This window comes from Coregonus clupeaformis, chromosome 19 (genome assembly GCF_020615455.1).
Source record: "Coregonus clupeaformis isolate EN_2021a chromosome 19, ASM2061545v1, whole genome shotgun sequence".
Taxonomy (NCBI): domain Eukaryota; kingdom Metazoa; phylum Chordata; class Actinopteri; order Salmoniformes; family Salmonidae; genus Coregonus; species Coregonus clupeaformis.
In genome coordinates, this window is record NC_059210.1 from 23,214,553 (window position 1) to 23,230,302 (window position 15,750).

The following is a 15,750-nucleotide window of genomic DNA, read 5'->3' on the forward strand; positions in this document are numbered from 1 at the left end:
CATGCTCAAAGTCGCTTAGGTCACTAGTTTTGCCCAGTAACTGAATGCCTCGATGCCTGTCTGCCTGCTTTATATAGCAAGCCAAGGCCACATGACTCACTGTCTGTAGGAGCAAACCATTTTCGCGAATGGGGTGGTGTACCTAATAAACTGAATGTTTCCAACATTAGGGCTGTTTTCCGAAATTGTTAAATCCACTTTGTGTTTTGTTTCCTTTCCACGATACGAGTATCGCAATACTGGTATTGTGCCGGCCATACTTATTATGCAAGCTTGCTTTAATCTGGGTTAAATACTGAGATGCTCATAGTGCTATATGATCAACGAGTTGTATTGCTCTTGCTCAGAGATGGAAGTGCCATACAGGGTTGTGCATGAGTATCGAATGTTTCTCTGGTTGTCTCAGATGTGAAATGGAAGGCAGTGTTAACATAGTGTGGCTTTAATTCATTAGAATGGTTAAAGAACTTCTGAAAGTAGAATTATGTTAAACACAGGAATATGCAGTTGTGTGGGCCTTAAGCCAGACTGTTTTTGCAATTAAAATGGAATCATGCATAGTAACCTCGCTCCCTTGTTACACAATGAGAAAAATATATATTGTGATTCCTTTTGGAATGCCTTTAACTGTACACATATACACTAAGTGTAATTCCGCCCTAGTATGTTCTAGTTTGATTTGTCTTTTTGTTTTTATTTAGGTAAAACAGCTTTTTAATGGATGCTGCTGTATCAAGAATATTTTGTGGAGACTTGCAATAAACATACTTATTTAAAATGATTGCCTCTTTAGATACAGCTATTTACTACACTACAGTCACCTAACAGAACAAAAATACTATACCACATCTACAGTACTCAAATCACAAGCTTGTTTTAGATAACATTTTGTTTGAGAACGATCAACAAAAATATGTTTAACATTTTCATAACATCTCATGCTAATTTTTTTTAGTTCACAAGGGTAAAGGGGTCTAGACAGTATACCCAAACGGAGCCGACAGAGGTCCGTTTGGGTCACTCTACGTACATTTGTGCGGCTGGATTTTTGGACTGTGTAGAGCCCTTAAGGCTCCGTTCCAGCTTTTTCTATCCAGAGTTCATTGACCTGTTGGAGAAATGTGGGAGTTGCAAACTGCATTCTGTGTTTACAATGTGGGGTTTACTGTAGTACATTCCACTTATTGTCCCCATCACTTCCTCTGAGTTATCCAGGCAGGCTAGAGAGTTCAACTAGTACATTTGGTCCCTAGAGACCTGCTTATTTACTGGAAAGTACAAATTGTCTTAGGAAGTTGTATTGACCAATGTGGTCATGATTGATTCATATTTGCAGAAATAGTAGCACAATTCCCATTTTCTTCACATAAAACTGTGAAAGACAGATTTTGGTGAAAGGTTAGCTGTATGGTTTCATCATTCTGGGTCAAGATTGGCATTCCTGTGACTGTAAGGTATGGGAGTTTCTGAGAATGTGCCCTATAAAAATGGGTCTGTACATCTGTTATTTACTGCCATATAATAACCCTACCTCGCATGTACAGAAGTAGCCCCTGGGCCCAGATAGACCACGTAACAACACCCACTCCCAAATATCCCGCTCTGGCCTGGTTGAGGCCCAATCATAGACTACTGGGGCAGTGTTGTGAAGTTTAGTTCAGCCAAGTTTAGCCTCAATCCAACCCCCATCTCCCCAGAGGTGTCTTCTGTTTCCTCCCTCTTCCTCCCCTTGTCTCTTCTGCATGCTCAACACAGCCTGGATCAGTTAGTTGAGAGGTTCTGAGGAGGCACTACACAGCTCTGGGATCCAGTTTGAAGTCAGTGTTCATTTTGCTACTGGTGTGATGGAGAAGTGTGTGATGACACTCCCAGTCCTGCTGCTGTTCCTGGGCCTGGTTGGGATGTCCCGGTCCTGTCTGGATCCAGCCTCTGCATACAGGTTCACTGGGGCTGTCTGTAGGCTGACCTACCCTGCAGCGGTGGTCTGTGAGTATCGATCTTATTTATTCCTGCCTCACTATGGTGTACTCTCAAATGTTTTTCACCAGAGCTGTTACTGACAGGGTAGTTGAACTGTTTTGTTGAGTATTATCTTTAATTGTGTATTTTCTCTTCAGTAAATGAAAAGACGACCAAGGTCATCCAGGCTGCATTCCAGCATGCCAAATATCCAAGCATCAGCAGCGAGAAGTCTATTCCCTTTGTTGGAAAGGTGAAATATGGGCTTGCCAAGTGAGTGGACCTGACCTCTACTTCCACAGTCAGTGTACCTGCACCACATGCACGTGGCTATGCTGTTCCTTTCATCCTCCTCCATTACCTCACATGCTCTCCTTTTATCCTGTATTCACTTATCATTGATAATGTATATGACACATGATTGGATGAATGCATAAGCACTAATTTTTCAATCAGTAACAGATTGAATGTCAACACTATTGCCATTGCTTTATTGATTTGCTCCTTTATTCTTGCTAAAATGAACAACCAATAATAATGTCCTCTCCTGACCTTTGCCCTCTCAGTCTGGAGATCCATAACCTGTCGATTGGGCGGAGTGAGTTTGAGCTCATACCAGGTGAAGGCATTGAGATTGCCATCTCCAACGTGTCTGCTGTTTTCAAGGGAACCATCCAGTATGGATATGGAAGCTGGCTGTGAGTCCTTCCATCAGTAACTGTGAAAACGGAGGATGAGAGGGATGGAAATAGTTGGTGATATGATTAGATAGAACTTTCTAGATCTTGCAATTACGTATGTTGTGATTTATCCAAATTTCATGTTGGCTACTACATACGTTTTGTATGTTGACCTTGAATAGCTGCGTGGTCATGACACTGCCATGTGTCATCTGTTTTGCAGTGTCAATGTGGGACATTCAGTAGATTTTGAAATTGATTCGCACATTGATCTTGGCATTAACCCCAAACTCTGTAAGTACCTTTTTCTGCCCATTGTTTTTGTGGTGTTCAATGTTCACTCTTCCTTCTCATTCTTCCTAAGAGTTTACAGGAATCTTATCTTACCTTTTGTCATGTATTTCCTGGCACTGATCATGTGCTTTCTCTGTCTCAGATTGTGGAAAGGGAAAAGTTGCTGCAGACACATCAGACTGCTACCTCACGTTCCACAAGCTCGATCTCCTGCTTCAGGGAGACAGGGAGTACGTGGCACGTTATGGAACCCAGATAGATTTATACACATAGTGTAAAATGGTATCTGTAATGTGCTCTGCCTTCAAAGAAAGTAAAAATGTTTTACATTTTGGCTTTAGGCCTGGCTGGCTCAAGAGGCTGTTCACAAACTTCATCACCTTCACTGTGAAGCTGGTTGTTAAAATCCAGGTAAGTGATGAATCAGAGGGAAGTATAGAATAATAATTTACAGTATTTCAAAGTATTGGACAGAGGCCTCAATGATGGCTCAACTCTGCCCTCTACTGTCTTGTTAATGCAACCCAGCTAGAAATTTGACAAACGTCATCTGTCACATCAGCTGCAACAAAAAATGAAACAATGCCTCTGTTTCCGTCATCTTAGATCTGTAAGGAGATCAATAATGTGGCAAACATATTGGCTGACTTCATACAGGAACAAGCAGGTATGGTCACATTTGGGGAGCCTGGGTAGATAACTCACGAAGCCTATTGAAGTAACATGATTATGTCTTATTTTGAATATCTGTCAGTGACTATGTTTACATCTCCGCGTTGATTCCCACAGAGCAATTCCTTAGTGATGGTGACATCAGCATGGATATTGGAGTAACTTCTGCCCCTGTCATCACATCCAATTACATTGAATCATACCACAAGGTACTGTATATCCCTTTATTATCTAGCATCCATATTCATTGTACATGATGATGCACAATACCAATTGTTGTTATATGTATTACAGTATCTTTCTTCTGTCTTCCCATGATGTCCAGGGTCTGGCCAAATACAACAACGTGACAGCTGTCATCAATGCGTCTGTATTCGACCCCAGCCAACTGACAGAGGACCGCATGCTGTACTTCTGGATCTCTGATGAGGTCTTGAACCCCCTGATTACAGCTGCCCACCAAGATAGACGTTTTGTCCTCAACATCTCTGGCCTGGAGCTCACAGTAGGTGTCTAACAGACTAGTGGAAGTCATGTGTCCAAGGCAGCATTTATCAGAGAAACAGTCATCAGGACTTGTTGTTGAGGTTTGGCCCACGGTGTGTTACAATATGGTAGAGGTAGGGCAACTGACTGTAGCACTGTGACGGTCAATGAAATTCTTGTTCATTACAAGCTGAATTACTGTGTTTGTGTTAATGTAAGCCAGTTATTTAACATGGTCAATTTCATTTCAGGAACTGTTTAAGACAGATTTGTCTACACCCATGCCAGAGTTCCTAAGCCAGGTAATGTGACAAACCCACTCAGGACAGTCCTCAGACACACACGACATGCTTTTATCAGCTCCACAGACCATCCGACCTACCTTGGCCTCTGAAATGTAGTGGTGTTTTGAGTTGACATTGTATTTCAAACCTCTTCTATTGTGTGTAAACAGGGAAGTCAGAGTGTTTCTATCTGTCTGTGCCTGTATGACACCTGTCTCTCTGTATCCCTTTGTCAGTTTCTGTCCTCTGAGGAGCCAGTGCTGAGGGTGTGGAGTGTGTCAGTGCCTCACCTGTGGACAACCCCACTGGGTACCTCTGTCAGAGCTGTGGCTGCAGCAGAGCTGACTAGTGGAGCTGAGGACATCCCAGGACTTTACTTTGAGATGGTCAGCCAAACAAACACTTGTTTTAATATTTTAAATGATAACCTAGCATCAGACAGTCATGTGTCCCAGATGAGTAGCTGAATGGGGTTTGCTGTTGTCTAGGAGGTGGAGGTTGTTGTGACTGCTTCATACGCAAAGAAGAAACTGATCCTAAATGCTACAGCATCACAGTGAGTCCATTTACACACCTATACTGTAGTGAATATGTACATAAAGTGAGGGAAAAAAGTATTTGATCCCCTGCTGATTTTGTACATTTTCCCACTGACAAAGAAATGATCAGTCTATAATTTTAATGGTAGATTTATTTGAACAGTGAGAGACAGAATAACAACAGAAAAATCCAGAAAAACGCATATCAAAAATGTTATAAATTGATTTGCATTTTAATCAGGGAAATAAGTATTTGACCCCTCTGCAAAACATGACTTAGTACTTGGTGGCAAAACCCTTGTTGGCAATCACAGATGTCAGATGTTTCTTGTAGTTGGCCACCAGGTTTGCACACATCTCAGGAGGGATTTTGTCCCACTCCTCTTTGCAGATCTTCTCCAAGTCATTAAGGTTTCGAGGCTGACGTTTGGCAACTCGAACCTTCAGCTCCCTCCACAGATTTTCTATGGGATTAAGGTCTGGAGACTGGCTAGGCCACTCCAGGACCTTAATGTGCTTCTTCTTGAGCCATTCCTTTGTTGCCTTGGCCGTGTGTTTTGGATCATTGTCATGCTGGAATACCCATCCACGACCCATTTTCAATGCCCTGGCTGAGGGAAGGAGGTTCTCACCCAAGATTTGACGTTACATGGCCCCGTCCATCGTCCCTTTGATGCGGTGAAGTTGTCCTGTCCCCTTAGCAGAAAAACACCCCCAAAGCATAATGTTTCCACCTCCATGTTTGACGGTGGGGATGGTGTTCTTGGGGTCATAGGCAGCATTCCTCCTCCTCCAAACATGGCGAGTTGAGTTGATGCCAAAGAGCTCCATTTTGGTCTCATCTGACCACAACACTTTCACCCAGTTCTCCTCTGAATCATTCAGATGTTCATTGGCAAACTTCAGAGGGGCATGTATATGTGCTTTCTTGAGCAGGGGGACCTTGCAGGCACTGCAGGATTTCAGTCCTTCACGGCGTAGTGTGTTACCAATTGTTTTCTTGGTGACTATGGTCCCAGCTGCCTTGAGATCATTGACAAGATCCTCCCGTGTAGTTCTGGGCTGATTCCTCACCGTTCTCATGATCATTGCAACTCCACGAGGTGAGATCTTGCATGGAGCCCCAGGACGAGGGAGATTGACAGTTATTTTGTGTTTCTTCCATTTGTGAATAATCGCACCAACTGTTGTCACCTTCTCACCAAGCTGCTTGGCGATGGTCTTGTAGCCCATTCCAGCCTTGTGTAGGTCTACAATCTTGTCCCTGACATCCTTGGAGAGCTCTTTGGTCTTGGCCATGGTGGAGAGTTTGGAATCTGATTGATTGCTTCTGTGGACAGGTGTCTTTTATACAGGTAACAAGCTGAAATTAGGAGCACTCCCTTTAAGAGTGTGCTCCTAATCTCAGGTCGTTACCTGTATAAAAGACACCTGGGAGCCAGAAATCTTTCTGATTGAGAGGGGGTCAAATACTTATTTCCCTCATTAAAATGCAAATCAATTTATAACATTTTTGACATGCGTTTTTCTGGATTTTTTGGTTGTTATTCTGTCTCTCACTGTTCAAATAAACCTACCATTAAAATGATAGACATCATTTCTTTGTCAGTGGGCAAACGTACAAAATCAGCAGGGGATCAAATACGTTTTTTCCCTCACTGTACACATGTACAGTGGGGGAAAAAAGTATTTAGTCAGCCACCAATTGTGCAAGTTCTCCCACTTAAAAAGATGAGAGAGGCCTGTAATTTTCATCATAGGTACACGTCAACAATGACAGACAAATTGAGAAAAATAAATCCAGAAAATCACATTGTAGGATTTTTAATGAATTTATTTGCAAATTATGGTGGAAAATAAGTATTTGGTCACCTACAAACAAGCAAGATTTCTGGCTCTCACAGACCTGTAACTTCTTCTTTAAGAGGCTCCTCTGTCCTCCACTCGTTACCTGTATTAATGGCACCTGTTTGAACTTGTTATCAGTATAAAAGCCACCTGTCCACAACCTCAAACAGTCACACTCCAAACTCCACTATGGCCAAGACCAAAGAGCTGTCAAAGGACACCAGAAACAAAATTGTAGACCTGCACCAGGCTGGGAAGACTGAATCTGCAATAGGTAAGCAGCTTGGTTTGAAGAAATCAACTGTGGGAGCAATTATTAGGAAATGGAAGACATACAAGACCACTGATAATCTCCCTTGATCTGGGGCTCCACGCAAGATCTCACCCCGTGGGGTCAAAATGATCACAAGAACGGTGAGCAAAAATCCCAGAACCACACGGGGGGACCTAGTGAATGACCTGCAGAGAGCTGGGACCAAAGTAACAAAGCCTACCATCAGTAACACACTACGCCGCCAGGGACTCAAATCCTGCAGTGCCAGACGTGTCCCCCTGCTTAAGCCAGTACATGTCCAGGCCCGTCTGAAGTTTGCTAGAGTGCATTTGGATGATCCAGAAGAGGATTGGGAGAATGTCATATGGTCAGATGAAACCAAAATAGAACTTTTTGGTAAAAACTCAACTCGTCGTGTTTGCATCCAAAGAACACCATACCTACTGTGAAGCATGGGGGTGGAAACATCATGCTTTGGGGCTGTTTTTCTGCAAAGGGACCAGGACGACTGATCCGTGTAAAGGAAAGAATGAATGGGGCCATGTATTGTGAGATTTTGAGTGAAAACCTCCTTCCATCAGCAAGGGCATTGAAGATGAAACGTGGCTGGATCTTTCAGCATGACAATGATCCCAAACACACCGCCCAGGCAACGAAGGAGTGGCTTCGTAAGAAGCATTTCAAGGTCCTGGAGTGGCCTAGCCAGTCTCCAGATCTCAACCCCATAGAAAATCTTTGGAGGGAGTTGAAAGTCCGTGTTGCCCAGCGACAGCCCCAAAACATCACTGCTCTAGAGGAGATCTGCATGGAGGAATGGGCCAAAATACCAGCAACAGTGTGTGAAAACCTTGTGAATACTTACAGAAAACATTTGACCTGTGTCATTGCCAACAAAGGGTATATAACAAAGTATTGAGAAATTTTGTTATTGACCAAATACTTATTTTCCACCATAATTTGCAAATAAATTCATTAAAAATCCTACAATGTGATTTTCTGGATTTTTTTTTCTAATTTTGTCTGTCATAGTTGACGTGTACCTATGATGAAAATTACAGGCCTCTCTCATCTTTTTAGGTGGGAGAACTTGCACAATTGGTGGCTGACTAAATACTTTTTTCCCCCACTGTATATGAACTGTATATGTCAAAAAAGGCATTACATAAAGACCATGCTTTTAATTGTTCTTGTGATACTGACTCCACTGTGCCCCTATAAGGGATACCGACTGTAATGGTTTAGTAAAACACTTTCTGATTGTATGGCAGTTCACTAACAAGTGTGCAGAACAGAAATATAAACGCAACATGTAAAGTGTTGGTCCCATTTTTCATGAGCTGAAATAAAAGATCCCAGAAATGTTCCATACACACAAAAAACGTATTTCTCTCACATTTTGGGCACACATTTGTTTACATACCTGTTAGTGAGCATTTCTCCTTTGCCAAGATAGTCCATCCACTTGACAGGTGTGGCATGTCAAGAAGCTGATTAAACAACATGATCATGCTAGCTGTGCCACTAGAGATCCTGGTTCGAGTCCAGGCTCTGTCGCAGCCGGCCGCGACCGGGAGACCCATGGGGCGGCGCACAATTGGCCCAGCGCCGTCCAGGGTAGGAGAGGGTTTGACCGTCCTCCTGTAGCTCAGTTGGAAGAGCATGGCGCTTGCAACGTCAGGGTTGTGGATTCGATTCCCACGGGGGGCCAGTATGACAAATGTATGCACTCACTAACTCTAAGTCGCTCTGGATAAGTGCGTCTGCTAAATGACTAAAATGTAAAAAAATGTAAAATGGATGTTCTTGTCCCATCGCGCACTAGCGACTCCTGTGGCGGGCCGGGCGCAGTGCACGCTGACTCGTTCGCCAGGTGTACGGTGTTTCCTCTGGCACATTGGTGCGGCTGGCTTCCGGGTTAAGCAGGCACTGTGTCAAGAAGCAGTGCGGCTCGGTTGGGTTGTGTTTCGGAGGACGCACGACTCTCGACCTTCGCCTCTCCCGTGTCCGTACGGGGGTTGCTGCGATGGGACAAGACTGTAACTACCAATTGAATACCACGAAATTGGGGAGAAAAAGGGAGAAAATATCAACAAAAAAAACACAAAAAATACATGATAATTACACAGGTGCACCTCGTGCTGGGGATAATAAATGGCCACTTTAAAATGTGCAGTTTTGTCACACAAAACAATGCCTCAGATATCTCAAGTTTTGAGCGAGCGTGCAATTGGCATGCTGACTGCAGGATTGTCCACCAGAGCTGTTGCCAGAGAATTGAATGTCCATTTCTATACCATAAGCGTTTTAGAGAATTTGCCAGTACGTCCAACCGGCCTTACAAACGCAGACCACGTGTAACCACGCTAGCCCAGGACCTCCACATCTGGCTTCTTCACCAGAGGGATGGTCTGAGACCAGCCACCCGGACAGCTGATGAAACTGTGGGTTTGCACAACTGAAGAATTTCGGCACAAACTGTCAGAAACAGTCTCAGGGAAGCTCATTTGCATGCTCGTCGTCCTCACCAGGGTCTTGACCTGACTGCAGTTCGGCGTCGTAACCGACTTCAGTGGGCAAATACTCACCTTCGATGGCCACTGGCACGCTGGAGAAGTGTGCTCTTCACAGATTAATCCCGGATTCAACTGTACCAGGCAGATGGCGTTGTGTGGGCGAGCGGTTCGCTGATGTCAACGTTGTGAACAGAGTGCCCCATGGTGGCGGTGGGGTTATGGTATGGGCAGGCGAAAGCTACAGACAATGAACACAAGTGCATTTTATCGATGGGAATTTGAATGCAAAGAGATACTGTGACGAGATCCTGAGGCCCATTGTCATGCCATTCATCAGCCGCCATCACCTCATGTTTCAGCATGATAATGCACGGCCCCATGTCACAAGGATCTGTACACAATTCCTGGAAGCTGAAAATGTCCCACTTCTTCCATGGCCTGCATAATCACCAGACATGTCACCCATTGAGCATGTTTGGGATGCTCTGGATCGACGTTTATGACAGCGTGTTCCAGTTCCCGCCAATATCCAGCAACTTCGCACAGTCATTGAAGAGTGAGACAACATTCCACAGGCCACAATCAAGAGCCTGATCAACTCTATGCGAAGGAGATGTGCCATGCTGCATGAGGCAAATGGGGATCACACCAGATACTGATTGGTTTTCTGATCCATGCCCCTACCTTTTTTTTAAGGTATCTGTAACCAACAGTCGCATATCTGTATTCCCAGTCATGTGAAAGCCATAGATTAGGGCATAGTGAATTTATTTCAATTGACTGATTTCCTTATATGAACTGTAACTCAGTAAAATCTTTGAAATTGTTGCATTTGCCTTTTATATAATTTTGTTCAGTGTACCTCACACTGCTGCCTATGTCTGTGCAAGTAAAAAAAAAAAATTGTGACTTTTCTTCTTCCCACAAAAGAATTTCCATAATGAAGGAATCACTGTCCACAGACACACTGCAGGTGAGAATTAAATAGACATACTGAATCTCTAAGTAACCGTAGCGGTGATAGATAGCTTTATTTCTCATTTCTTTTGCTCTCCAGATGGTTGAAGCCCACATTGAATATTTGAAAGAGGCAGTGGAGAAAATAGGTATCCCAAAAGTCATATCCGGTGAGTACTGTTTCATCCTTTCCCGTTTAGTGAATTGTGATATACAGTGCATTCAGAAATTATTCAGACCCCTTGACTTTTTCCACATTTTGTTACTTTATGGCCTTATTCTAAAATGGATTACATTGTTTTTTTCCTCATCAATCTACACACAATACCCCATAATGACAAAGCAAAAACAGGTTTTTTCAAAATAAAAAAAACAGAAATATTACATTTACATAAGTATTCAGACCCTTTACTCAGTACTTTCATTCAGAGACTTGTCCCGAAGCCACTCCTGCATTGTCTTGTCTGTGTGCTTAGGGTCGTTGTCCTGTTGGAAGGTGAACCTTCGCCCCAGTCTGAGGTCCTGAGAGCTCTGGAGCAGGTTTTCATCAAGGATCCCTCTGTAATTTGCTCCGTTCATCTTTCCCTCGATCCTGACTAGTTTCCCAGTCCCTGCCGCTGAAAAACATCCCCACAGCATGATGCTGCCATGCTTCACCGTAGGGATGGTTCCAGGTTTCCTCCAGACATGATGCTTGGCATTCAGGCCAAATAATTCAATCTTGGTTTCATCAGACCAGAGAATGTTGTTTCTCATGGTCTGAGAGTCCTTTAGGTGACTTTTGGCAAACTCCAAGCGCGCTGTCATGTGCCTTTTACTGAGGAGTTGCTTCCGTCTGGCCACTCTACCATAAAGGCCTGATTGGTGGAGTGCTGCAGAGATGGTTGTCCTTCTGGAAGGTTCTCCCATCTCCACAGAGGAACTCTGGAGCTCTGTCAGAGTGACCATCGGGTTCTTGGTCACCTCCCTGACCAAGGCCCTTCTCCCTCGATTGCTCAGTTTGGCCGGGCGGCCAGCTCTAGGAAGAGTCGATGGTTCCAAACTTCTTCCATTTAAGAATGAATCTGTGCCTCGACACAATCCTGTCTCAGAGCTCAAATCAAATCAAATCAATTTTTAGTTGTCACATACACGTGTTTAGTAGATGTTATTGCGTGTGTAGCGAAATGCTTGCGCTTCTAGCTCCGACAGTGCAGTAATATCTAAGAAGTAATATCTAACAATTTCACAACATATACCCAATACACACAAATCTAATAAAGGAATGGAATTTAAGAATACATATATGGACAAGCAATGACAGAGCGGCATGGACTAAGATACAGTAGAATATTATAGAATACAGTATATACCTATGAGATGAGTAGTGCAAGATATGTAAACATTATTAAAGTGACTAGTGTTCCATTTCTTAAAGTGGCCAGTGATTTCAATAGGCAGAAGCAGCCTCTAATGTGCTAGTAATGGCTATTTAACAGTCTGATGGCCTTGAGATGGAAGCTGTAAACGTTTGTGAGGGTTTTAGGTGCCAAGCCAAATTTCTTCAGCCTCCTGATGTTGAAGAGGCTCTGTTGCGCCTTCTTCACCACACTGTCTGCGTGAGTGGACCATTTCAGTTTGTCAGTGATGTGTACGCCAAGGAACTTGAAGCTTTCCACCTTCTCCACTGTGGTCCCGTCGATGTGGATAGGGGGTGCACCCCCTGCTGTTTCCTGAAGTCTCCTTTGTTTTGTTGACGTTGAGTGAGAGGCAATTTTCCTGGCACCACACTCCCAGAGCCCTCACCTCCTCCCTGTAGGCTGTCTCGTCATTGTTGTTAATCAAGTCTACTACTGTTGTGTCGTCTGCAGACTTGATGATTGAGTTGGAGGCGTGCTTGGCCACGTAGTCATGGGTGAACAGGGAGTACAGGAGGGGGCTGAGCATGCACCCTTGTGGGGCCCCAGTGTTGAGGATCAGCAAAGTGGAGATGTTGTTTCCTACCTTCACCACCTGGGGGCGGCCCGTCAGGAAGTCCAGGACCCAGTTGCACAGTGCGGGGTTCAGACCCAGGGCCTCGAGCTTAATGATGTGCTTGGAGGGTAATATGGTGTTGAATGCTGAGCTATAGTCAATGAACAGCATTCTTACATAGGTATTCCTCTTGTCCAGATGGGATAGGGCAGTGTGCAGTGTGATGGCGATTGCATCGTCTGTGGATCTATTGGGGCGGTAAGCAAATTGAAGTGGGTCTAGGGTGACAGGTAAGGTAGAGGTGATATGATCCTTGACTAGTCTCTCAAAGTTCATGATGACAGAGGTGAGTGCTACGGGGCGATAGTCATTTAGTTCAGTTACCTTTGCTTTCTTGGGTACAGGAACAATGGTGGCCATCTTGAAGCATGTGGGGACTGCAGACGGGGAAAGGGAGAGATTGAATATGTCCGTAAACTCACCAGCCAGCTGGTCTGCACATGCTCTGAGGACGCGGCTAGGGATGCCGTCTGGGCCGGCAGCCTTGCGGGGGTTAACATGCTTAACCGTCTTACTCACGTTGGCCATGGAGAAGGAGAGGCCACAATCCTTGGTAGTGGGCCTCGTCGGTGGCACTGTGTTATCCTCAAAGCGGGCGAAGAAGATGTTTAGCTTGTCTGGAAGCGAGACGTCGGTGTCGGCGACGTGGCTGGTTTTCCTTTTGTAGTCTGTGATTGTCTGTAGACCCTGCCACATACGTCTTGTGTCTGAGCCGTTGAATTGCGACTCCACTTTGTCTCTATACTGATGTCCTTAGCACGGGTACTTCCTGTTTTAGTTTCTGCCTATGGTAAGGGAGGAGCAAAATGGAGTCGTGGTCAGATTTGCAGAAAGGAGGGCGGGGGAAGTAATCCCGGAAGTTCGAATAGCAATGGTCGAGGATTTTAGCAGCCCGAGTACAACAGTCGATATGTTGATAGAACTTCGGCAGCCTAGTCCTCAAATTTGCTTTGTTAAAATCCCTGGCTACAATAAATGCAGCCTCAGGATATGTGGTTTCCAGTTTGCATAAAGTCCAGTGAAGTTCTTTGAGGGCCGTCGTGGTATCGGCTTGAGGGGGGATGTACACGGCCGTGACTATAACCTAATAAAATTATCCTGGGAGATAATACGGTCGGCATTTGATTGTGAGGTATTCTAGGTCGGGTGAACAAAAGGACTTGAGTTCCTGTATGTTACTACAATTACACCATGAGTCGTTAATCAGACAATTCCTTCGACCTCATGGTTTTATTTTTACTCTGACATGCACTGTCAACTGTGGGACCTTATATAGACAGGTGTGCACCTTTCCAAATCATGTCCAATCAATTGAATATACCACAGGTGGACTCCAATCAAGTTGTAGAAATATCTCAAGGATGATCAATGGAAACAGAATGCACCTGATCTCAATTTCGAGTCTCATAGCAAAGGGTCTGAATACTTATGTAAATAAGGTATTGTTCTGTTTTTAGTTTTTTATACATTTGCCCAAATTTCTAAGAACCTGCTTTCATTTTGTCATTTTGGGGTATTGTGTGTAGATTGATGAGGATTTAAAAATGTGTGTAATCCATTTTAGAATAAGGCTGTAACATAACAAAATGTGGAAAAAGTTAAGGGGTCTGAATACTTTCCGAATGCACTGTAAGTGTGTTGTGAACAATATGTTCCTCTTTTGACCCTGTTGTCTTAGAACTAGAACCAAGTTTAACTGCAGTAATGGACAAACAGGGAGCAAATCTGTTTGATATCATCGAACCCAAGGTTGTTTCTCAGGATGTGAGTACTCATACATACACCTTTACTTCATTCTTACTCATCATAAGCTCAAATGAAAATGTATACACAAACTATAGGACTAAATACATGTTATACACAACTGATACTATTCATTGTCATCTGTCTTTCTGTCTGTAGGGTTTTGTGATTATCCAGACAGACTTTGGCTTTCCTCATCATCTGCTTGTGGAATTCCTCAGGAAGACTCTGGAGTGATTCTAGTATTGAGATAGTGGGAGTGGTCACAGGCGCTCCCTTTCTTGAGACGCGTATCAAATCACATACAGTAGGCTATACTGAGGTCTAATGTGCAATGTTTTGAATGACCGTATTAGTGGAAGTGTTGATAAACTTATACTTGGGAGTACAATTACTAGTTGTATTTGCACATTGAACAGGTCCAAACACATAGCAAATCAGGCACTGCATGTGTGTGAAAAGGTTTATGAAAAGGTCATTGTCTTTGTACGCTCATTATGAACTTCTGTATTGACATGGTTGATTATGTCTCTTAACCTTGTCCCTAAAGCTCAATTAGACATTCAACTTGGCTCAATTAAAAACATGATTTGTATTTGCATACTGTACGCAAAGGGTTAAATGTGACCATGGCAGTAGGGTATTTCCGCTCATTTCTTGTGATTGGATTGGTTAATTTAATATGCCATGGTTCAGGTGGCACAGGGCAGGTAGAACCGGTTCCTCTGCCAACTACCCTGGTATACCAGGTGTCCTTCTTCCCTCTGGGAAGATAGCCATTGATCGGTAGAAGATTACTTTAGAATGGAAACAATACCAACTTGTTTGGTCTCTAAAACGTCCCACTGAAATTTGCATTTTTGGAAATAAACTAATATACGGTTGATGGTAGTCTCCTTTAAATTCATACACTTTTTTAAATAAAGTAAAGTAATAGAGGAGATATATATTCGAAAAGTCTTGGAAAATAAGTTATATTTTATCATATATATAGGGACAATGTTCTTATAGAAAGGAAAGTACTACATCTTCACAATGAAATAAAGTCTTATTATATGATGATAGTTAGGTTCCATCGTTAAGATTATGCACCTAACAAAATTCACCTAAAACAAATGAAGTGCTTAACCAATAGGTTTTTCTGAAAGTCAAACATGTCCTTTTTCTGATATAAAAAAAAAATATATATATATATATATATATATACAGTGGGGAAAAAAAGTATTTAGTCAGCCACCAATTGTGCAAGTTCTCCCACTTAAAAAGATGAGAGAGGCCTGTAATTTTCATCATAGGTACACGTCAACTATGACAGACAAAATGAGAATTTTTTTTCCAGAAAATCACATTGTAGGATTTTTTATGAATTTATTTGCAAATTATGGTGGAAAATAAGTATTTGGTCAATAACAAAAGTTTCTCAATACTTTGTTATATACCCTTTGTTGGCAATGACACAGGTCAAACGTTTTCTGTAAGTCTTCACAA

The 15,750-nt window shown here is 43.2% G+C and overlaps 1 protein-coding gene across 1 annotated transcript; it reads left to right on the forward strand.

Moving 5' to 3' along the window:
• The first annotated feature begins 1,778 nt into the window (after window positions 1-1,778).
• Window positions 1,779-15,146, forward strand: LOC121531332 (cholesteryl ester transfer protein, plasma). The gene is made up of 16 exons (XM_041836567.2): window positions 1,779-1,986; window positions 2,118-2,232; window positions 2,526-2,657; window positions 2,863-2,933; window positions 3,076-3,163; window positions 3,275-3,344; window positions 3,540-3,600; window positions 3,723-3,814; window positions 3,931-4,110; window positions 4,343-4,393; window positions 4,612-4,761; window positions 4,864-4,931; window positions 10,480-10,522; window positions 10,607-10,676; window positions 14,198-14,283; window positions 14,422-15,146. Exons 1-16 carry the CDS (start codon window positions 1,845-1,847, stop codon window positions 14,497-14,499), a joined length of 1,497 nt encoding a protein of 498 aa, XP_041692501.1. The 5' UTR covers window positions 1,779-1,844; the 3' UTR covers window positions 14,500-15,146.
• Window positions 15,147-15,750: the final 604 nt, after the last annotated feature.